This window comes from Centropristis striata, chromosome 10 (genome assembly GCF_030273125.1).
Source record: "Centropristis striata isolate RG_2023a ecotype Rhode Island chromosome 10, C.striata_1.0, whole genome shotgun sequence".
Taxonomy (NCBI): domain Eukaryota; kingdom Metazoa; phylum Chordata; class Actinopteri; order Perciformes; family Serranidae; genus Centropristis; species Centropristis striata.
Window position 1 is genome coordinate 7,205,526 of NC_081526.1, and position 23,485 is coordinate 7,229,010.

Genomic DNA, 23,485 nt, shown 5'->3' on the forward strand with positions numbered 1-23,485 from the left:
GCCATCCTTTGTTACATCCTTTTTGAGTGAAATGATCAGTAAATGTCATATATTACACTTTTGGCGAAGTTTTTTGTGTTTCCTGCAAAACTTGGAAAAAAATGAGTTAGGCGATTATTTTAACAGGGTGAAGATATTACAGATAGTCTGCTAGAAATGGATACCATGATATTTCTGGTTGTCTTGCTGTGATTCTGCCTCCCACTGCACTGGAGTTCAGTTTAATAAGTTAACTATTTGGTTGTTAGTTCAATCCTTTTGACGGCCTGTACTAAAGGCCTGTACTAAGGCCTGCTTTGCAGAAAGGCCCTTTTGTTTTACCTACCTATCTCGCGGGAGTGCGCAAATTATCTTGCGCGCTCACGTATCCGCGGCCCCGAGGAAAAGTGGAGCACGTGATCCCTTTCGTCCAATTAGATTTTAAATTTCAGTGCGCGCCCCTGGTCCCAGCGAAAGAGCCGGAGGAACCGATAGCCGCTTCACCGTTAACTGTCTGTCTCTGCTACTAATAAAACCACGGGAAAACAGCACAATGTCTGAAGAAAAGCCAAAGGTCAGTACTGTGTTTACTCGATGGGACATCTCGTGCATGTTAGCCACCAGAGATAGTGATGCCGGTAGCAGGATAATGGTAGCTCGCCGGGCTAAGCTGGCCCTGCTGCCAGGCTGCAGATCCGCATTTGAGCGGGTCGACGGAGAAAACAAAGGTTCAGCAATTTGCGGTTTTTTGTGGCTTCTCGGCGCAATGTTTTTGCGTTTGCAGTGTCCCGCCGGTTACTGTTAGCTACTAGCTATGTTGCTGTTCGGTAAACATGTGTTTGCTAACGTCCGCATGAGAGATTGCCAATGAAATGAATGGTTTGTTTTTTCTTTCGTTTGCGCCATTGTGGCGGTGTGCGCCAGTCTGAACATGGACTAGCTTGCTGTGCTAACTGAGTGTTTGCATGGTGAAGCCTGCACCGAGGACCAGGCTGGTCTTGTAGATGTAAGATGGAGAAGCTGGTGGTTGTTGTGCGTTAGATGAACTCCTTACTGGTGGACCAGGTGGTTCTGGTCCGGCTGGTCAGCTGATTGTGTCGGTGGGAACCTTAACTGCAGTGGATGAACAGGAAGAGGAAGCGAGGCTGTTTTCCTGGATGAATTTTATCACAATTTAATTTAATTACACTCCTAATCAAGGCCGGATTAACCATATGGGCAACAGGGGCCCTCGACCTCTAAAGGGCCCAGGGCAGTGTGGGTACAAGCAAAATATCTGCTTATCTCTCGCTTATATGTTAAACTGTCTATCAGAGCTGTTGATCAAAAATTAATTTTGAGGTGATTTCTGTTTAAAATGAGCTGAAAATCAAAATGCTTCTAGATTCTAGATTCTTGATTTTTGTTTGTGTCTTATCTTCCTCTGTGATGCCTCTATCAATTCAATAAATGTGTGCTGCTGGGAATAGGTGGTGTTATGATCTCATGAATAAGAAATGTTTATTCTGGAACTGTTTGATTTAATATATCGTCACACTGTTAAAATAATCTGTTAAAATAATTTAATTACACTCCTAATCAAGGCCGGATTAACCATATGGGCAACAGGGGCCCTCGACCTCTAAAGGGCCCAGGGCAGTGTGGGCACAAGCAAAATACCTGGTTATCTCTCGCTTATATGTTAAACTGTCCATAAGAGCCGTTGCTTAAAAATGAATTTTGAGGTGATTTCTGTTTAAAATGAGCTGAAGATCAAAATACTACTTGATTCTTGATTTTTGTTTGTGTCTTATCTTCCTCTGTGATGCCTCTATCAATTCAATTAATGTGTGCTGCTGGGAATAGGTGTTGTTAAATAAATATTGGATGTTTTGAAAGTGATGCTTACTTATTATTTTGTGAAAATTAAGGACACTTCCTTCCCTATCTTTTTCTGTCTTTTTGTATGGTGTCCTTGAGTGCCAAGAAAGGCGCCTTCCAAATAAAATGTATTATTTATATGCTGTATGTAGTGGGTCATTTTTGCCAGATTATAGTGTTTTGTTTTCATAACATCATATGTGAGTGAGTGGCCTTGACAAGAGGACATTGTGGTGCATTTGTAGTTCTAGGAGCGTTTGCACATCTGTACATGAAAATGCACTTGATGACAGTTAGTTATTGATGTATTGAGTATATTACTGTAATTTATTCAGTATTTTGCCAGATTATGATGATTCTGTGGTCGTGATGATGGGGCCCTTGAATATTGTTGCCCAGGTTACAGCAAAGTGTTTATCTGGCCCTGCTCCTAATACATTCCCATCTGGTTCTTCTTCAATTGTGTATTTGAGTGAAATGGGGTTTCCAGCAGGATCCACTCGTCACACTTTGATTAATGTCGTGCAGAGGGAGATGAGCTGCATGTGGGAGTTGGTATCATTACTGTGAATAGAAAAAGAGCATTTATTTGCATCGACAGTGTGGGACCAGGCCTTTCATGGAGCAGCTGATATCCTGTCCAGGTTGTGGCACTGTGTTGTGCAACAATCCACCTTTTACCTGACTTTATAAAGTCACAGATGCAGCAAAGTTTCATCTACACAATCTTTCATGCAACATTGAACCAAACATATTTTAATATTCACTCGGAATATTCTTTGACAGCTAGATACGTCCTCTGTTCATATCTTACTCTCGTTGCTGTGGGTATAAATTAATTCTGTAAACTTTATTGATTTGCAATGGCATTTATTGGAACAATGTAGATGGGATGAAAAAGACTGTAAGAGTCTGGACCTTTTCTGCTATAGGTAGCTTCAAAGCACTTGAATTTGAGACCAATTTTGCAGAGAAGAGTAACGTTTCCATAATGCAGATATTTTTTTTCAGCTGCTAATGATGTCTTTTTAATGTTTCATTGCAGGAGGGAGTGAAGACAGAGAACGACCACATTAACCTCAAGGTAGCTGGTCAGGATGGGTCAGTCGTACAGTTCAAAATTAAAAGGCATACTCCGCTCAGCAAACTAATGAAGGCATACTGCGAAAGACAGGTGAGTTCATCCTAAAAGGCTGAAACAGAGACTTGTAATTCCCCGTGGTAGTAACAGCCCTTCACTGAACACTAGACGTAGATGGTTTATGTTGTTTTGTTGATAGTCAACTGGATGCAAAATCTGACTAAAATGCTCTTTCTGTCTGTTCTGTCTTTTACAGGGATTGTCAATTCGTCAGATAAGGTTTAGGTTTGATGGACAGCCAATTAATGAATCAGACACACCTGCACAGGTTGGTGAAAGCTCACGTCTAATCATGGAGATGATTGCTGAGTTGTTGTTGTTTTTTTTTTATACAGTTTGTGTTTTTCTTTTGTCAATCATGTTGAATTTTTATTTTGAAACACAAATGGGTACATGTGATTAAATAATTCTTTATTTTCATACCAACAACACATGCATGCACATGTTGAGGTATGAAATTAAGTACTGAGGCCTGGTCAAGCCAAACATACAAAGTAAAAACACAACACAATACAATACAACACAGTGAAATATAAAATCTGGTTTAAGACAAGTGTGTGATATTTACAAGTATCTGCATAAATATAGATATAAATAGATATAAATATCGTGCACAGCAGTCAAAGCTAATCTAACCAATATTGCACCTCTCCATGAGGGGGCATGGTGTGTGATTATTGCACATGTTGTGTGTCAAAGAATAAGTGTGTGACATGTAATTTACCTTTGGACACTGTCCAGTTTTCTCTAGTGTCTGCTTTTATTCCTCTTGAGCTGTGCAGTGGAGGGTAGACTTGTAATGTTACACTGATGAAATTAGAAATAGTGTTTTTGATATACATTTATTCAGTAGCCAGTACTGCATTTGTATCCATGAATAGGTGAAACTCCAGAATTAAGAATGAATTCTCCCATGTTACAACTCATTTTTAACAATGTTGAACCACTGACCTTAACGCTGGCCATGTTATCTTCAAGCAGTGAATGGAAAGTGCTGAGACCTCCACAGAATTTTAATGTTAATCTTCAAGTGATTGCACATTTTACATCTTTACGATGTCTAAATTGTGTTAGATTTGTGACCGTGAAGTGAAGGCCAGTTCTCCACTCTTTTTATTTTTTATATATTTATTTATTTACTGGCTCTCCATTGAGACCAGCACATTAGCATAGAGCTTCTTCTTGGAGTCCAAACATTAAATCAAATTGTCCATTCTCCGAGATCATCAACAAAACAAAAACGACAACAACAACCATCAATACAGTCACAACACATATACAATCATAGACACTGTAAAACATGTATCACAAGACATGACACAACACTTGTACAGTAAAATTAAGAGTCCATACACAACATACAAACACCATAGCATAACATACTAACAGATACCAAAAAATAAATTGAAATCGATAGAGGAAAAGAAATAGTGCTCTCACAGGATAGGAAGATTGTTTATACAAAGACCCTTATGGATCCGTACAGTTTAGCTACTGCAGCTGCAACATTAAGAGAAAATTTTTAAGCAAAAATGTATACCTCTCTTTGGAATCTACTAATACGATATAAAATGGCAAGGAGTTCCACTCTAGAATGGCTCTGAACAGGACAGATTTCTTTAACACATTCGTGTTTGTTAAACGTCCTGTCGCCAAGGCCCAGTCATGGTCATCATTTGAAACTGATCAGGCATTTCAGCTGCGCAAAGGAAGCAATATACTGATATATGTACAATACTAAAAGGAGAAAAAGTAAAACTCACTCAATCAGTAAAAATAAATATGCTTGTTTTTAGTCTTTTTAACAAAAACATTTTTGAATTTAACAAAAGAAGCCAATGGTTAAATAGTGTCTTTACAAGCAGCCATCCGAGAAATTACTGAAATTAATTTGGTTAAAAAATATTTGAATCAGGAACTACAGTAGATGAAGCAGAGGATAAGAAACAATATTTTTCTTTCAATGGTCTTTTTATTGATGACAAAGCATGTGTAAGACAATCACTGTACAGGAAGAAAATTATTACTCAAATTATTGTTGAGGGCCAGAAAGTTGAGCATAACTTTAGGTAAGTTTAGATATGGAGCAATGCCAAAAATGAAAACAATATTTGTAATAGGCATTTAATGTCAGTTTATGGTACATTTCAATGCTCAGTGCAGTGTAAGACACATGGCTGTTCGTACCTTGAAGTATTTCAGGTTTGATACCCAGCTCTACTTCTGTGAGGATAAATATTTTGTATTTGTAGAATAATAAATGTATACATTCTGTTTTGTTCCTGCAGCTGGAGATGGAGGATGAGGACACTATTGATGTATTTCAACAACAGACAGGAGGAGTCTGCTCTTAAGTCGGATGTGGACTCTTGGAAGAACATCCACATCGTTATTTTCATGTTGTATTTGTTTTCACATAATTTTTTTTTTTTTCTCTCACTTTGTTTGGTCAGGCTGTTCACAACATAAAGAAGGTAGCAGGTTTTTTCATTTAGGGTCAAATCCAAACTTTGAGATGCAGGGTAATTTTTTAAAAAGTGTTTTATTCACATAAATGGATGATTTGAAATTGTCCAAGGCAGGGACACGTCTCGGATCAGATATGGCTCCTAATGAAAAACCCCACTGCGTTCTTTTGATGTTGAAATGACCTCATGCATGTCTCATAAACCATAAGCTGAACTACATGCCAAAATCCTTCTTTGTTTTCTTTGGTTTTTTTTTCCTCCACATTGTTGTGAGCATTTAAATTCAGGGTGGGCTCAACTATTTTTAATTAATGTACTTGATAGGGTTGCTATGGAGAAAAACTGCTGGATGGGAGCCTATGGTTTTTCTTTGTAGGTGGGAAGACATTACAACATATTTGTCATGTAAAAAAAACTTTTAATAGTTTTTTTTCTTTTAAGGAGCATTCAAAATAATTTGATGTATCCACGCCCAAGGAAAAAAAAAAGCTTATGCCGAGAAAGATCCACATGGATGGTTTACCTCAATACTGTCACCCTCGACTCAATGGTAAATACAATACAGTACAGTACAGTTATGTTTCTGGACCAAAAAGCTAAATGAATAGTGTTCTTTTATAAAAGGGGTTGGTTGTTATATAATATGTAAATGTAAAGGGTTACTGTGACTGTAACAGTGGTCTTTGTTGTCGCACAGAAAGAGAACAATTCTCTCAATGTGTACATTGATTTCTCTCCACATTTTTAGATCTTCAGAATAAAAATAATTCACCTTTACAAGTCCAGAAATTGAGTGTCTCATCTTAAGGTTATATATTTCAGTCAGTGTAGAAACAAATATTGAGTCAATGCTGTGTTGCCAATTTGAATAAGTTTGTCCAAATTCTATCCAAACCAATACCATTAGCAGATATTATCCATTGTTTTGGTTATTTTTGTACATTATTTGTTGTCCCTCTACTGTATACAATAAATATAGTTTGATACTCATCCTCTCGTGTTATAAATTGCTTTCCATTTGTGAGGACCTGCTGTAAGGTTAATATTTAATCTATGCTACATAATGTAGGACAGTTTTTGAAATATTCACATCGTGGGTGTAAATAAACATGCAGCTGTTAAAGAGCAGGCTGCTTGTTGAAATTATCTTTCCTAACCTCAATGATTTTATTCAAGTAACCGAAGAGGTCAGAGGTTTGAATATTCAGGGTTTGTATGGGTGCTTGAAATCCTTGGATGCTTGAATTTTAATGTTGAGTTTCAAGGTTTTTTTATTTTTTTTTTATTAAGAATTTATTTGAACACGAAATAAAAGATGAACAATTAAAAACAAACGAACAACAAATACAAGACAACAACACAAAATGAAACACTTATTTGTGTTCAAAAGTAGTGGGAAGAAGCCAAAGCTTATTAAATCCCATCCTTACTCCCTATGTTAATTTACTATATTCAGTTATATAACAACAATAATATTTATTTTATTGAAAAGTGCTTGGATTTTGGATTAAGTGCTTGTAAATGCTTGAAATTCTTACTGTATTTCTCTTGCAATCTGACTATAGATAACCGCATTTTCAATGGAAAAAAATATATAAAGTGAATAGCCTATAGCCTATAATCTGAAATGAAGACCATTAGAGTTTCTGAGATGCTTCTTGTTGCTCTCCCCTGTATCTTCTTACTGAAGGGAGTTTTTCTAATTCCTAGAGGATGTGAGGGCTCCTGAAGTATTTGTGGGTCTTTCCTCCTAGTTTGGGTCGTGTTTAGTTCCACCAGCTGCTGGTTGATGATTTTTGTGAGCTTCCTTTTGCTCCTAGTCCCTAGATTCCCATACCAGTATGTTTTTGAGATTAGCAAACTACTTTTAGTTGTTAAAAGTGTAATACCATTGCTGGTGGTATGGTTAACCCACTGAAATCTTTGGGTATCGTGTCCTTTAAAAAATCTGTTAAAAATCTTTACCATGCCATGTTGGTATCAGTTTTTTCAGCGTTACCTCACCTATATGTCCTGATAATCAATTTTTAACTTTGACTTACTTGATCAAAATTTTGAACCCAAAAGAAACAAAGGCAAACATAAAATCTGATCTTGAAAGTTATGTTTCACACACAGAACTGTACATGTTGCAAATATGAATACAGGTTGCAAATATAACATAAAACAGGTAGAATGAGGATAATATCTAGTTCTATATTTTTATACTAAATATATTTCACATTATCTTCATTTACTTGAGCGAATATAAGCCCACCAAAAAAACTGGCATGGAGTTTCAAGCCAGAACTTTAGAGGGAAGCTGATGGCACTGTGAAGAAGTCATGTGCCAGTTGTTTCATGGACTCCACAGGGTTTGGTGAAATTACCCTTTTAGTATCAAAGTACTCATCTAAAACATGCCATTTACAACCGTTGAAAGGTCCTGGAAAAGCTTGAAAATGGACCTGGAAAGTCCTTAAAAAGTGCTTGAATTTGACCACTGAATGAGTGTACGAACCCTGAATATTACATGATTATATTTAAATATAATATAAATTCTGGCTGCTAAGAGAGCATTGTTTCCAGATGTGAACCCCAAGAACAAGAGTTGATTTCTCCATGCCCATAAAGCAGTCTGCTCTAGATTTGGCAATACACTCCACATACATTAGAGGGCATTGTTGTTCTGAACATCCACAGGGTCTCTGCTCTGCTGGATCTGCATCTCTACTTGCTTAAATCACAGACGTCTCCAGCCATTAAATTAAAAAACAAAGACACATTTGTTGCTCCACTCCAGCCTTGTGAGGGCCATAACTTCTCTTAACTCTTCTCTTACTTAAGAGAGCTTGATTTCACAGATGTTACTTAACCGAGCAGCCAAATGAACTCCCTGTGAGGCTCCTCACACAGAGGTCTGATTGTGCTGCCTTTATTTCTGGCATCTCCTTTGCATTTTATATTTCCATGTGGATATATCTGAAGTCTAATATTCTTAAGACATCTGTGAGAGCAGCTGCTGCAAGGTGCCCCTCCAAACTGTACATTCAAAGACCTCCTTGAGTCTACATCTATATTCTGTAGAGAAGACCACACAGGCAAGTCACATCAACACTGAAGTTATTTTTTGTGTGCGCTGTGAGTCACCATCAGCTGAATCAGGGCAAGGCAGCACATACCCTCAACTGTTAATGGAGAGATGCTTTGTATTCTTTTTTATTGTTTTAAAGCTCACGCATTGTCTGTGCTGTGTCATGCACCACTGTGTACAGTGAGGTTTATTATTGTGACAAGATAATAGGTGGATTATTGAGTCCAACCACAGTCACTTACATTTGTTTAGAATAGAAAGGAATTATTTTAACACGAGAAACAAATGTGCATAACATGACTTTATGTTCATATGAATTTAGGCCTGAAATTACAATGAAACTACAAAAGGTGTGTCTAAAAACAAGATAAAAACACCAAATCTGGGGGAAATTATCTTACTGCATGGACAGATAATTTCACTTGACAAGATTTCTTGAATTAAGATTGTTGACTCTAGAAATAAGCATGTTGAACACTTAAAAGAAATGAACTCTTAAAACGACAAATTATCTAATACTTCTAAATCTAAGTTTTTTAATTTCAGCCATAAAAAAATGTTAAAAGTTAAAATGTTTTAATTCCACCTCATCTGTCTTCATTATCGCTCAAATACTGGATGTATGTTTACAAACTTTCCTTTTTTAAATCCTAATTTTTGATTAAAAAAAAAAAAAAAAATCCAAACTCCAGTCATATATGTAAACTGCAAAAAGGGGTGTCTAAAAAATAAGATAAAAATACTAAATCTGAGGGAAATGATCTTGCTGCATGGACAGATAATTTCACTTGACAAGATGTCTTAAATTAAGATTATTAAATCTAGAAATAAGCATGTTGAATGCTTAAAATGGGAAATTAACTCTTAAAAACAAGATAAATGATCTAACACTTCTAAATCTAAGTTTTTTTCTTCTTCTACTTAGCTTCACAGTGGTTGTTGCATTCTTGATGTGTTACCAATTTGAACGAACACCCGAATTAGCAGCATCGCCTCAGCAAATAAAATCCAATAAGTGCATAAACATGTCCATGCATTACACAAAACAAGGGGAGGGGTCTTTTTTAATTTGATACATGATCGTATGAGGTCAGTGGGCCGTGTTTTGCATCATCAGTGTGTCCAGCCAGCAACCTCAAATGTGACACCCTCCTCTCCCGTTGAATCAGTCCAGCAGCCTGAATGAGACCACTGTGCATCTGGAGAACCTCTGGATCGTCTCCAGAGCGCTGCATGCTGATGTCACCCTCTTGTGCGTCATGTGGTCCCAACCCTTTCAGCAGATCAGATTTCATCTCAATGCATGTTGACATCTTGAGGGAGCATAAACGTGTCTGTGGCCGTGTTATCATAAAATTGTTGTTGAACATTTATTATTGGGTTTTTCTATTGGCTACGAGTGAACATGTTTCATAATGAGAAAAAAGGCATAAAAAAGGCCCCTTGGTCTTTCTCTTGGACTATTTAAAATTAAGAAATCAGATATATTCTGGACAAAAGACCTGTCTGTATTTGCTAAAGGGGTTTTTTCCCGAAGGATATTGGCTGAGGAGTGATGTTAGAGACAAAACAGAAGACAGGAAAGGTTAAACTAATCATACATTAGCTCCAAGTATAGAATTTAATTTCAGAAAAATAGATTACATTTATTAAATGCCTTGGTCAGTTTGCCACTGAAAGCCTCTCCCGGAGCCCTCTGAAGAAGAAGTAAATTATATTGGCTGAGATTATTAATGCAGCCGCTCTCACATTGCAGCACAGTCACTCAATTCAATTCAATCCAATTCAATTCAATTCAATTCAATTCAATTCAATTCAATTCAATTCAATTCAATTCAATTCAATTCAATTCAATTCAATTCAACTCAATTTACCCCTGTAAGAGCAGCTTACCCAGATTAACAGATACAGATACAGACACAATATACTATAAGATAAAAAAAGAAAGAAAGAAAAAAGCACCAGTCATGTCTGTACCTGTATCTGTAAGGTGTAATAGTTGCATTTCGTGCATCAGTTTTCAAACATGTTTTAACTCAGAATAAAACTAATTGTACCAGTTAATGAAGTGTAAACACAGGAGTAGTTACCCAGCGCAATTTACTCAACAATTTCACTTGTCAAACAGAGGTGTAACCAATAATGATTATAATTGCTGCATTCAGGTGTGCCAGTTCCAGGATCTAGGTAACGTGCACACTATCTCACTGTCACGGCTTACTGGGATGTTCAGTTAATGTTGTTAGTTACACCTGTACTTTTCCTGTCACGGCAAGTCAAAATGTTTGCTGTGAAAAAGGCAAAACTGACACTTGAATGGAGTGACTGTAACAATTAGTGAGTCCAGTTGATCATAAATAGTAATGCACTGACTGAAGTTAGTGGTTTGAAAATTCATGAACTACTTTGGAAAATACTGTGTAATATGATTTTTTTAACAGGTTCTAAGCAATGACATCACATTTTATTGCCAATGTGTGAGCCAATTGTAACTAAACTTAAAAACGGAGCCCTTCACTCAGTGCGTTAACATGCACAGTGTAATCGAGCTATGCTATGCTAATCGGACTTCTGTCCTTCTGTCCCAGTTTACATGCAACTGAGAAAATTGAATAACTGACAGGAACGTGTCCTCCTCCTCAACACTTGGTGGCAATATGCGTTGTTTGAGCGGATTAATATGGCCCCCTTTCCGGTTGACCTCAGGTCAACACTTTGTGCCGTCGATACTGACCGGCGACTGGCTAATGTGACCGGCTAATGTGATTGACCGGCTAATGTGACCGGCTTTCTTGGATGTTTTTGTTATGTTTTTTGCATGCGCACATGCGTTGTCTTGTCATACATGCCGTCGAAAATCCTATTCCAATCGCGTTATCTGGGTGTCTTAATCGAATTTGGAGAACTCTGACATTAGTCGGACTAACACATTTACATGCACTTCAGTTGTCCAGTTATAGTCAGATTAAGGCAATAATTTGTTTTGTTTTTTTAATGTTATGTAAATGTACTGACTAACTTTCTTTGCTGGACTTGAGACAGTTATAACGGAGAAAGGATACGATATTTCTGCACACTGCAGAGTGCAGCATGTAACACTAGTTATTGCTAGCTTAGAAATTGAGTCCGCTAATGAAAACAAGCGACTGGCACCCACCACCACACCAGAGACTTCAGCTGGCCAGGCTGGCTAACTTTTAGTTAAGACCCCTGCTGACTTGAGTGGGGATTAAGGGATATATTGTGCAGCTCTTCCAGACTGTCTTCATTTAAACAGATGGACTACATTAAATTCTGAGAGTGGAACAAAACATCTTGTGGGAGTCTTGATGCTCAAAAAATGTATCCACTGATTGACAGATGTCTTGTTCACCATATAGGCTAAAGGCTAATACAAACTCCGCAAGAACAGAGAAATTTGTTAGTTTTCTCGAGGTGGCAAGAACAAGAACAAAGATGGTTCTGGCCAGGGCATTACATTCTTTCATACACATAGTGCAAAACTCCTGGAAAGTCCTCATAGGGCCCTCCTACTGTAGCACACGTCAAATTAAAATTTCTGACCAATCACACAATAGTTGTCAGACACCACACAAGAACAAAGATGATGTGTCAAGAACAGAGAAATCTGAACTCTCTCCTGGGGCTGCAAGAAAAGAATTATGTCATTCTTTTCTTCCTGGGAGGGACAACAGATTTTTCTGCTCTTGCTGAGTATTAATTAGCCTTAAGTCTACAGGAAAAAGTATTTTTGGGCCCCATGTGACGGACCTGGATGTTATAATTCCTCGGTTCAGCCTAGTGCTCCTCCTGCAAGCAACAGGCTGCTGCAGTTCACTAAACGGCCACCGGTGTCACTAATGACAACGATTTTTCTGAAAACTTCACATAGTATCTTTAAGAAGTGACTCTAAACGTGGTCCATGTAGATATTCTGAGTAGGCTATATCATCTAGTGGCACTGAAGTGGTCCTCAAATCAGCAAGTCAATACCCTACAAATAAACACAACAATTGAACCCCTTGAAGACGAATAAATTGAGCAAAAAGACATACAAAGAGTGAATAATGAATTCCCTTCATATGGCCCCTGTAACCATGTATGAATCCCCTGAGGGGGGTCGCTATGGACCCAAGTTTGTTGTCTCCCACAATGGACTCGAAGTACCACAATGCAACACAGAAAATATCATCTCCTTAGCTACGGCTTTGGGAGCTACGCCCCAAGAAGAAGTGGGAGGCTTGCCCCTGAAAGGGCTCATTGTAGGGAGGGATGAGAGTGTGTGCAGCCGCGGTGTGTGTGCTCTGAGTGTGTGTGTGTGTGTGTGTGTGTGTGTGGTGGAGCCCCCTCCTCCTTAACTAGCTGGTCAGCAGCGGAGGGATTAGTGATCCAGCTCCACTCACACTACTAACAGACGGAGGGGGGATTGCAATAAGCGTGAATCATGCTCGTCGTCATTACTACCGGCTGGGAGTGGAGCCGAAATTGTGCAAGATACGGATAACAGCGAGGAAAGGTCCGTGTGGATCCACTCAAGTTTGCAGGTCTCCTCATTTCGCCGTGGAAATGCCTCACCAGGGGCTCTGCTGCTGCCGCTGCTGCTGCTTCTCGGACCCGTCGCGTTATGCTGCTGCCTGCCTCACATGTGCTTTATGTTGAAGAAGTGACCGGGATATAAAAAAAAAACCTCTAAGGAGTCTGGAAAAGGCGCAAACCAAAGGACGTGCGGATATTTTTTTTCCTCTTTTCGCCGTGCGGAGATTTTCTCAAGTGAAAGAAGAAGAGAGAGGGAGAAAAGTTGTACTTGTTGGTCAAACATGGGGAACGCAGGGAGCATGGACCAGCACACTGATTTCAGAGGACACAACATGCCTCTGAAACTACCCATGCCCGAGCCAAGTGAGCTGGAAGAAAGATTTGCAACGGTTTTGGTAAGAAACTCATCTTTTTCTCCTCTTTGTTCCCTCCATGCTTCGGTGTCCTGGGACGGGACAGCTGTGTGTAGGTTGGACCTCTGTTTGTCCAGCACGCCTGTCCCTTTGTTGTTGAGGGAAAAAAAGGGGTATTCCGAGAAAAAGAGGCACTTGTGTCAGAGGTACAAGAGATTTGCATCTGTTTGCACAGCCAGGATACAAATCATCACCCTGTTAGAATAATCGCCTAAGTCCTTTTTTTCAAGTTTTGCAGGAAACACAAAAAACTTCACCTAAAGTGTAACATATGACATTTATTGATCATTTCACTCACAAAGGATGTATCAAAGGATGGCTATTGGCATAGTATTAGCACTGTGTGTATATTATGTAAATTAAGAGAAATAAATGACTTTTGGGCAATTTTTTGAACATTCCTTTGTGACTTAAGCAAAATATGGTCAGACTTTATTTTGAAGGTGTCTACATAAGAGTGGCACAAGCCTGTCAGAAACATGACATGACAGGTATCATGAGCATTAATGTTACTTCAAAGTGTCATTAATGTTCACGACACATCCCATGTCATGTTTATGACAAGCCCTCACTCACCTTCAAAATAAAGTGTCACCATATCTTGCTTAAGTCACAAAGGAATGTTCAAAAAATTGCCTAAGTCCCATTTTATTTTGACTTAGGCATAATAAATCTGCTTAAGTCCCACACTTGACATAGGCCATTATCTTAACGGGGTAAAATCACATGATCTGATCAACTGAGGATGGAGCCGATTTTGACAAAAAATGACTTAGGCGATTATTTCAACAGTGTGACGAAATGTAACAATTAAATAACACTTTCTTAAGACTTTTCAACCCAATACCAAAGAAGTGATGGAGTTTCAGCTATAGTCTTTTTTTTTTTCTCAAGTTTTTGAGCCTTTCAACATTTTGCCACACCATGCTGAAATACATCAAACATCACATTTGAACTCCCTTGACTCCAACCACAGGATAATAAATGTTTACTGTACAGCAGTCTACTCATTTAGCAGCCTACGTCCAGCCTCAATGCTCCTGTAAGTTTCCAACTGTAGTCACACAAGACACCTGCAGTCAAATTATTGGTTTTATGGCACTCTTTCCCCCAACTTTATGAGTCCAGAGGCAGACACTGGCTCTCTACTGAAGTACCCAGCATGCCAAGTCCTTTTGAAACATCTGTCACATCATAAAGTGTCAACAGCGACTGCCAGCAATTATGTTACCTGGGAGCAAATGCTGAACATTCCTGGTGTTGCTGAAAGATCCTCCAGACTTTAAAGTGCCTTCAGGTCAGTTAAAGGGAGGAGGGAAAGTGTTAAAACTCATGGCTGACAACCAATTTGTTGACTGATTTGTGGTAATTTATTTATAAAGACTTAAGCATTACGTTTGTACTCTACAGCGTTGTTATAGACGCTATTAATGTGGGTAACTTTTTGCTGATTAGGACAATTTCCAGCACAAGAAAGAAAAGGTTCATATAGGTTTATTGAAAATACTTTTGAAAGGTATATTGGAGGTTTGAAAAGTGCTTGGATTTTGAATAAAGTGCTTGAAACGGTTTGAAATCAAGGTTATATAGGATGCCGTGCCTGCTTACATTACATGCTTGCTTACATTTTGCAGCTTGAAACTTTGTTGTGTTTTAATTTTCACATCATAAAACATAAATTTGGTTCATCATAGCATGATAACATCTAATTTGATGTGATGAAGAAGTTAAATAATCAGTGTACCGTTTATAACTTTATATGAATGTGTGATTTGCCACAGCTGGAAGGTGCTTGAAAGCCTTGAAAATGCTTTAAAAGTGCTTGAATTTGACTTTGGAGAAGGAGTTGCATGAATTAGGAGAAGAACAGCGATTTCAGTGTTGGTGAAATCTGAGAGCTGGTAAAATGTGGGTCAAACGTGATTGTCGCCTGGCCTACTGCTCTCATAAACATTAGCTGCTCAGTGGAGGGAATCTGACTTGAGCAAGCAGGTTTTTACAGCAGTGAGATTGTAAACTTGTCTCTTTATAAATGAGGAGAAAAAAAGGGTTAATTTTCAATCTTGTTCTGGTCCAGGCAGGGCTTTGTTTTTGTTAATGTTGGCGGCACAGATCTTTAGCCCGTAAGCCCATTACAGAAAGTGGATCAAGTTGAGGTGGAAGTCAAATCATGGCGTGCCACTCTGTTGTGTTGGGGTGTGATTGCTGCTTGTCAGACACTGATGAATCCCTTTCAGACTTCAGGGGAAGAGAGGTTTGACGTCACACCACAGAGGGATTTAGGCCTTCTTTTTAATCACATCTGCTTTCAGAATCACCTTCTTTTTTTGTTTGTTTCCCCTCTTACATGTAGCGTTACACTGTAAGAAAAGATAAACAATAGCTACTCAATAAAATTGAGGCAACAGATTGCACGCAATATTATTAATTCAATCTAACTACGTTACAAGTTGAGTTAATAACAACTTAGCAGGAAGTGCCTGTCAATTAAAAACGGACTAATTCTATTGTCTTTCAAAATTCTCTTGATTAAGAATTACATACACATAAAGATTATATTTAATGTGATGAAAATAAGTAGATTCCATCCCAAACATTTTTATATTAAAGTTACTTAAACAACTGCCTCAGAATCAAGGGCGCATTTATATTTAATACATTTTATCAAATATATTAAGTAAAATGAAATGACTACAGAATAATTGGAAACGCTTTATAATAAGGTCCTTGTTAACCATTAATTAACAAGTAATAAGGCATTGTTCTTGCTTTAGATCCGGTAGTTGCAAAAAGCATACTTAACTTATAATAGATGAGCAATAAAGTATATTTTAATATCAATTAGCAAAAAAAAATAAGATTAATAAAGGCATGGCAAAGACATAATGGGTGGGTCATGGGTGTTTGTAATGCCATTATTAACACTTATATAAGCTTATAAACACACAATAATGTTAATAAGCATTTTGTAAGGACTTACAAGGGTCTTATTACTTGTTAATTAATGGTTATTACAAGGACCTTAATATAAAGAGTTACCGAATCATTTATTACAGTGTATAAACACCCTTTGCAGAAATTGTCAGGGATGAGAGTACGATCTGGAGCCATACATTTGGTGTGCAGAACTAATCCTTATTATGCTCTCCAGAGGAAGAAAAACATCTACCTGTCTAACTGGAGGATTTGGTGGGCTGGCTGTCAGAAAAGCCGATTCCTCCCAGCGTGTCAGGGACTCCCCCGCCTCCTCCCTCCTCCTCCCCTGCTGCCAGCAGGATGCCTGGGCTCTGGGCGGGATGGAAGCCCTCCAGCATTAGGAGAATTTAGCGCTATAATCACAGCATTTAGTGTTATTTACTACCATTTAAACCCTAATGTGTCTCAGCCGTGCCTGATGGCAGTTGGCTCCATTGATTGCGGGAGCGAGTGGCACCGTGTGACTCCGATGACCTCACTTTGGTTCCAATGGCCGACGATTAGGATGACACCTCATCAGTGGGCAAACATATCAACATTTCTTATGATTCAACTTTTGTTGAGTTTTTACATTTTTTACAAGACCACACGGTAACGCTTTATAATATGGTCCTTAATAACCATTCATTAACAAGTAATAAGGCATTGTTCTCGCTTTAGATCCGCTAGTTGCAAAAAGCATAGTTAACTTATAGTTAACTTATAATAGATGAGCAATAAAGTATATTTTAATATCCATAAGCAAACAAAATAAGATTAATAAAGGCATGGCAAAGACATAATGGGTGGGTCATGGGTGTTTGTAATGCCATTATTAACTTATATAAGCTTATAAACATACAATAATGTTAATAAGCATCTTGTAAGGACTTACAAGGGCCTTATTACTTGTTAATTAATGGTTATTACAAGGACCTTAATATAAAGCATTACCGGCGACCACACTAACAAACAATTAAGAAAAGGGAAAAAAAGGGGCAAAATTAAGATTGCTTGTGATAAAACATAAAAGTAAAAACAATAAAATAAAAAAAGTACATAAGAAGTCGAAGACAAGTACAATCAATCCATGCTCAATATGTTAAACTGTATTAACAGTAGGGTTGTCACAATTCTAAAAGTTTCAACTCCATACCGATACTCAGGAAAATATTCGATTCTCTATACCATTTTCCATACCACAAGGATAAAAACAAAGACCCCAAAATTTAACAGAAATATTTTTATTAACAAGGAAAATGCAACATGTAAAAATGAACAGAACCACAGGTTAAATATTTATGATTAAAAAAAAGAAACTGCAACTATGATAACAAGCTTCAGGTCTGACCATACTTTGTTGAGTATCGATACTTTTGACAACCCTAATTAACAGGAGACAACCACCACACTATTGCATGTCTATTCATTGTCCCATGTGAAATTCACTGTCTACAAATAGTCCACCAGTAAACATTTCCCTGTAATGAACCCAGTCCGCCTCCACCTTCATTTCCATGCCAGACGCCCAAGAACAGCCCATAATGATCAGTGTATGCAGATACATTTTAGCTACCTTGTAAGGAATATAGTCTTAAAAACATTCCCCATTTCTCATTATATTTATCAATATCATTTGTTATACTGTAGGATATCCTTTCAGAAGCAGCTCAAACATATCAACATTAAAGTGTACTTGGCCTGTATTTCAGTATCAATGGTAAAATGCCTATGTTGGTTTAACTATAATGTATATTTTGGACTTGAAGCAAGTCTCCCCTCCACATCTTCTCATGCTCGGCGTGATGGAGTAGCAGCAGGATGTTTACCTGCCACTCCTAATATGTTTGATCAACAGGCAAGTCCTGAGTCACAGCAGGGAGCCCTTTGGATTAGCTTGTGCTCTGTGCACTCACCTTGCTGAACCCTTAGAATTTCTTATCAAAGACTCACAGTATTTGAATTTTGGTTGATGCTGTGTCATGTGAAAAACCTCCTTTCAAGTACTGACTCATGACCTCCATCATCTGAGCAGACCACATCTGCGTGTAACCACACATACAGTATAGAATAAGGCTAGTTCCTACAGCAACAGTTGTAGTTATTTCATTAGTTATATAAGGATTCTCAGACCTGCATTGGCTTATTAGAATTAGCGGATGCTGATAATGTAGTTGGTTCCCCGGCGTTCTAGTAATTTAGGCAGCAATGCTTTGCTGCATTTCAGGAGAATTTTAATACACGCTGTACCAATTATAGGAGGACAATGCTGCTTTTGTGTTGATTCTTAAGGATTATTTTAATTAAGCAAAGTTCCCAGTTCGTCAGAAGTTAGTGTTGCCTTTATTTGCAAAATGATGCAAGAATAAAATACAATCTAATGCAATATTTTCACTGCTGACACTAGTTGAATCCTTTCATCAGCAACCAAACAGTGGAACATCTGCGCCTTGTCTGCACTGTACTGTGTAGTTTTGCAGGCTATTATTTAGTTTCAAATCTGGGTTGAGTGAATAAAAAAATGCATTATTGGCGTTTATTTGGCAATTCAAAAAATCACATGTCTGTGCAGGATATTCTGTGTCATGCTGGAGATGATTCTCTGGACCAATCAGTGCTCTGCAACTTAACTTAAAGGCACTATCAACAACTTTTGCTCATGCAAAACCAAAACAGAGCATGTTCAGTCGAATATAGCCGTACTGTACCATGCAGCGGAAATGCGTCGTAAAATTAGCAACACTTCCAGACTTCCTCTTTTAGATAAAGAAGCACTTCATCAGCCAATAAATAAACAAGACCAAGAGGCCCATGAAGCATTTGTCAGCACCCAAAAAGCATTGATGTGTGACATCAGCCCTGTTTACTGTCTGTGTCTGGTTGCAGTAATATTAAATAAAAGAAGCCATTCACTCTGAAATAGCTTTTTTTAGACTGTAAAACACCATTTCAACCAACTTGTGAGGTTTTTTATCCCAGTGAACATGAAGAATTCAGAACCATGTGGACGTTGAGTTGAGGTTGTTTTGTCCGCTGCTGTTTTCAATTAATGTGTCAGCTGCCTGACAACAGAAAGAGAAAAAGTCCTCACAGGAAATCGTTTTTTTGCCACGCCCATACTGTCTTATTTGTCTTTTTTCAGGGACAACATTTTATTTTAAGCTAGGTTTGACAGTTTAAATGAACATGAAATAAACTGCCCACATCTGGTGATCTGGCTATGTATGATTGTAGTTGCACTTTCTGGAAAAAAAAAGGGTTTACTGCTGCCTGAGTCGGCATTTTCTTCTAAATGAAAAGCTCCCATTGAAGTCTCTGTCTCATGAATCCCTGGAGCCGAGGGCTGATCTTCGAAATAGACTTAGGCTAATTGTAATGCAAGGCCTCTGCCGTGATAAGAGAGGCTAATTCACATGTGACCTTGGCCATGAAGTGAAGTGTAGATTAAACCCAAATATTCACTGTTTAAAGTCCTAAACAGTGGAAGATTCTCATGCAGGTGCACGCTGGAATGTATTCTTTGTGTACAGGCTTTTCATTGAGTTGTTTGCCGTGTGTTTAAGTCCTGCTCTTTGCTTTTTATGTGCTGTAAATGCTACTGTTTGTGGTGTTTTGAGGGCTCAGATTTTCCCGTAAGGAAACCAGGAAGAATGGCCCTGTAGTTACTCTGGAGTGCATGTTTGCAAGTCTTCACCTCTCTTGTGGTTGCCATAGTGTCGGTGAGACAAGTCTACAAGAAGAAGATGGGTCACACATGATGATTAGCCAGAATCAGAGCTCCTCTCTTAATGTTTACTCTGCACAGCCAAACGCTGATATCCTAGTGAATCTAGTGGTGATATCAACATCCCAGCAGATCAATCTCCTCTGCACTTATTGCCAAATCAATCCAACACTGTCATTTAGCCAACCATTAGAGGGTATAAGCAACGCTTCAAAGTGGCAATTTTGTGCCTCGGTCTATAAGTGCACACTGGCTGAAAGCATGGGAAATCACTGCAGTCAATCTGAGTGAGTCACATGTACAGTATGAGCCGGTCTATATGCTTCATGCTGAACCACAGGAAAATGACTCTGTGGAACAGGAATTCAGCTCCGGCCTCATGTCTGCTGCTCTGCCTCAACTAGCCACAAAGCTGACTTGTTGTGCCCACAGCCACGAACCATCCACTTCAATTTCAGCGCTGCAGTGTTTGCTCAATGTCACGACTGAGACGTTCACAGCCATCCCTTGTTTAAATGCCATATGGGGACTATAGGCTTAGCTGTTGTTGTAGCTGCTCTTCTTAATAGTCTGTCCAGATTACATCTAAGCTACTTTGTTTAAGGGCTGCTGAAGCACCCTGGGCTGCTGTTATTTGTGTTGTGAGGCCCTGCCTCTGAAATCTACTCCTCAGATTAATCACCAGCAGCCGTCATGTTTAACTGAAGGGTAATTTGTCACATTGACAGCTCCAAGCTGGCTGAGCATTTTACCTGCACACGTCAGTTCAATGTCAAACCCCTTACAGAAGGATTCAGCTGTGCTTATACAAAGTCTATTTAAAGCTGCACTATCCAATCATTTTATTTAGAACCATGGGTCCGATGAGTGTATGTAGCAGGGCTGAACAATCTGGAACTATCTAATTGCGATTATGCTGATTGTTATTGCAATATTTGTATATAATAGGGTTGTCAAAAGTATCGATACTCAAAAAAGTATAGATACTAAAACGTTGTATCTGGATACGATACTCATTTTCAAAAGTATCGAGTTCCGACAGGTTAGTGTCTTTCGTTTCAAAGTGACCTATTACTGATGTTATCGTGGCCGGTGGCCCGCATTAATGTTGGCCGTGTTATTATTAGCCGCAGCTAGCAATTAAAGGCTGACGTCACGTTAATGATTATAAACAACGTAAATAAATAAATCAGGCACGCAGTATGCCCATATTACGTTAATTAACACAGTGTCAGTATACATAAGCATAGAGTTAATAAGTTCATATACATTTTGGTGACTGAAAAGTGTTATTTTCTCTCTTGAAGTCCCAGAATGAAGCAGAGAAAAGTCGACTTATCAAGCTTGCCTAATATTGTGCACAGCATACAACCTCAAAACATTGTTCTAATTGTTATTGTTTATTGTATTTATTTATTTTTTGCACTCCCTCAGACCTGAAGCTTGTTATCATAGTTGCAGTTTCTTTTTGCAGAACTGTTTTTTATTATAAATATTTAACCTGTGGTTCTGTTAATTTTTACATGTTGCATTTTTCTTGTTAATAATTTTGGGGTCTTTGTTTTTATCCTTGTGGTATCGAAAATGGTATCGAGTATCGACTATTTTCCTGAGTATCGGTATCGAATTGAAAGTATCGTGACAACCCTAGTATATAACTCACAATATTGGAGGGAATGATCTGTGCAGAACTCTACCTAACCTAACAAATATTTATTTTGTCACATATTTTCCTTTAACAAATATTACACCTCCTGCGGTTTGATTACTTTGAATACAGCCTGTTTTGGTTCAATCCCACTGCTCTCACTTCTGCAGGTGGCTGCAAAAAAGTTCAGATAGATCAACTGTTTGAAAGCTGCCTAGCATGGAAGAGCACTTTAAAAAAGTTAGTGTCTAGCTGTTAAACATCCATCCATCCTCCGCTCATCCAGACGTCCCTCTCCTTAGCAACATTTTCCAGATTTTCTTGAGAAACCAAGCATTCCCAGACTAAATGCAATATATAAACTCAACATGTGTTTTGGGTCCATCCCAGGGTCTTTTACTTGTTGGACAAGAAAAACTCCATTGGGAGGCACCCAGAAGGAGTCTGGATCATATATCTGAACCACCTCAACTCTGATGAACACTCTGATGTTAGACTTGGAGTTGGTAGAGAACAAGACAGAGTTACAGTGGAGTGGTTACTGAACTCTAAATTATCAGGTGGTCAGAAACTCGACTCCAGTGGATGCAAATATTTCCTCCTGCCTGCAGGGTGTGTTTAGTCAGCCGTTTGCCAACATAACATTAGCCATAAACAGCTTAATATGACTATAGTTTAGCAAATGTGTGTCATGTTACGCTTGTGATGTTCTGCCCTCCGGCTGCTGAAAACATTGATTCATGCTGCTGCAAAATTGTCATTGTTTCTAACATTGTATTGTTGTGGAAATGGTCTTTTTCAAACATTTGTAGCATCTCTTTTTTTTTTAGAAAATGTTTTTGTAATTCAGTATGTGCATATTTACTGCACAGAGGGTTCACAAATTATAGGGAAAACTCTGAATAAATGAGCGGAGAAACACAAGAGATGCTTTTTAAACAGAGCAGGAATGATTTGGGTATGAAAATGATGAGTCATGTACACAGGTCTTTTCTGTAAACACATCTCAACCCAGCTGAACACCTTTGGGAGATTTTACTCATCCTAGCATCATTAGAAACTTACAACTTGATCCCTCCAGTGAAGCTTTACAGACTTGAGAAGAAAAATGTTAAATCAATTTAGTTATTGGCTTGATGTTAAGACATTTAGTTTATTCTGAAAGAATCCGTCAGCCTGTCTGTTGCCTTGTGATTTGTCTCTTCCGAGTGATTCCTACTTTCAAACCTTTGTGTGATACATCCATCTCCTGCATTCCTACATGGGACCCAGGAAGTGACTAAGCTCACCCTCCAAGTTTTGCCATGTCGACTCTTCTTCATTAAAAAGCAGAACAATGGTTATTGTCTGAGGAGCAGAGGGTGAACACTGGCTGAATCCCGTGCAGCAGGCCCGGGGAACAGAGCTGCTCTTTATTCTGTGGAGAGCCCAAGACGGAGCCTGGCACTGGACCCAGACCCGGCAGGCTGCGAGAGGCCACCGCACATACCCCAATATGTGTGTGTGTGTGTGTGCGTACATGCTTGTGTATGGGCATGTGTGTTTGCGCTGCAGCCGCAGCCCCGGGATGCTCACCCACCAATTAGCCGTAACAGAGCTGAGCATGAAATGCTTGTGCAGCGATGAGATCCGGCCTGTGCAGCCTCTCAGGAGGCATGTGAGGTGCTGCTGCAAACCCCGAAGCGGAG

General features: G+C 38.7%; 2 protein-coding genes across 2 annotated transcripts in view; both read left to right on the forward strand.

Moving 5' to 3' along the window:
* Positions 1–401: 401 nt before the first annotated feature.
* sumo3b (small ubiquitin like modifier 3b) lies at positions 402–6,438 on the forward strand. The gene is made up of 4 exons (XM_059342992.1): positions 402–553; positions 2,885–3,013; positions 3,177–3,248; positions 5,269–6,438. Exons 1-4 carry the CDS (start codon positions 533–535, stop codon positions 5,332–5,334), a joined length of 288 nt encoding a protein of 95 aa, XP_059198975.1. The 5' UTR covers positions 402–532; the 3' UTR covers positions 5,335–6,438.
* A 6,432-nt stretch (positions 6,439–12,870) lies between these two features.
* The window catches only part of fmnl2a (formin-like 2a), a 91,391-nt gene continuing 80,776 nt past the window's right edge, over positions 12,871–23,485 (forward strand). Inside the window, 1 exon segment of the mRNA XM_059342981.1 lies at positions 12,871–13,452. Within this exon segment, the coding sequence (XP_059198964.1) occupies positions 13,339–13,452 (114 nt within the window). The 5' untranslated portion in view covers positions 12,871–13,338.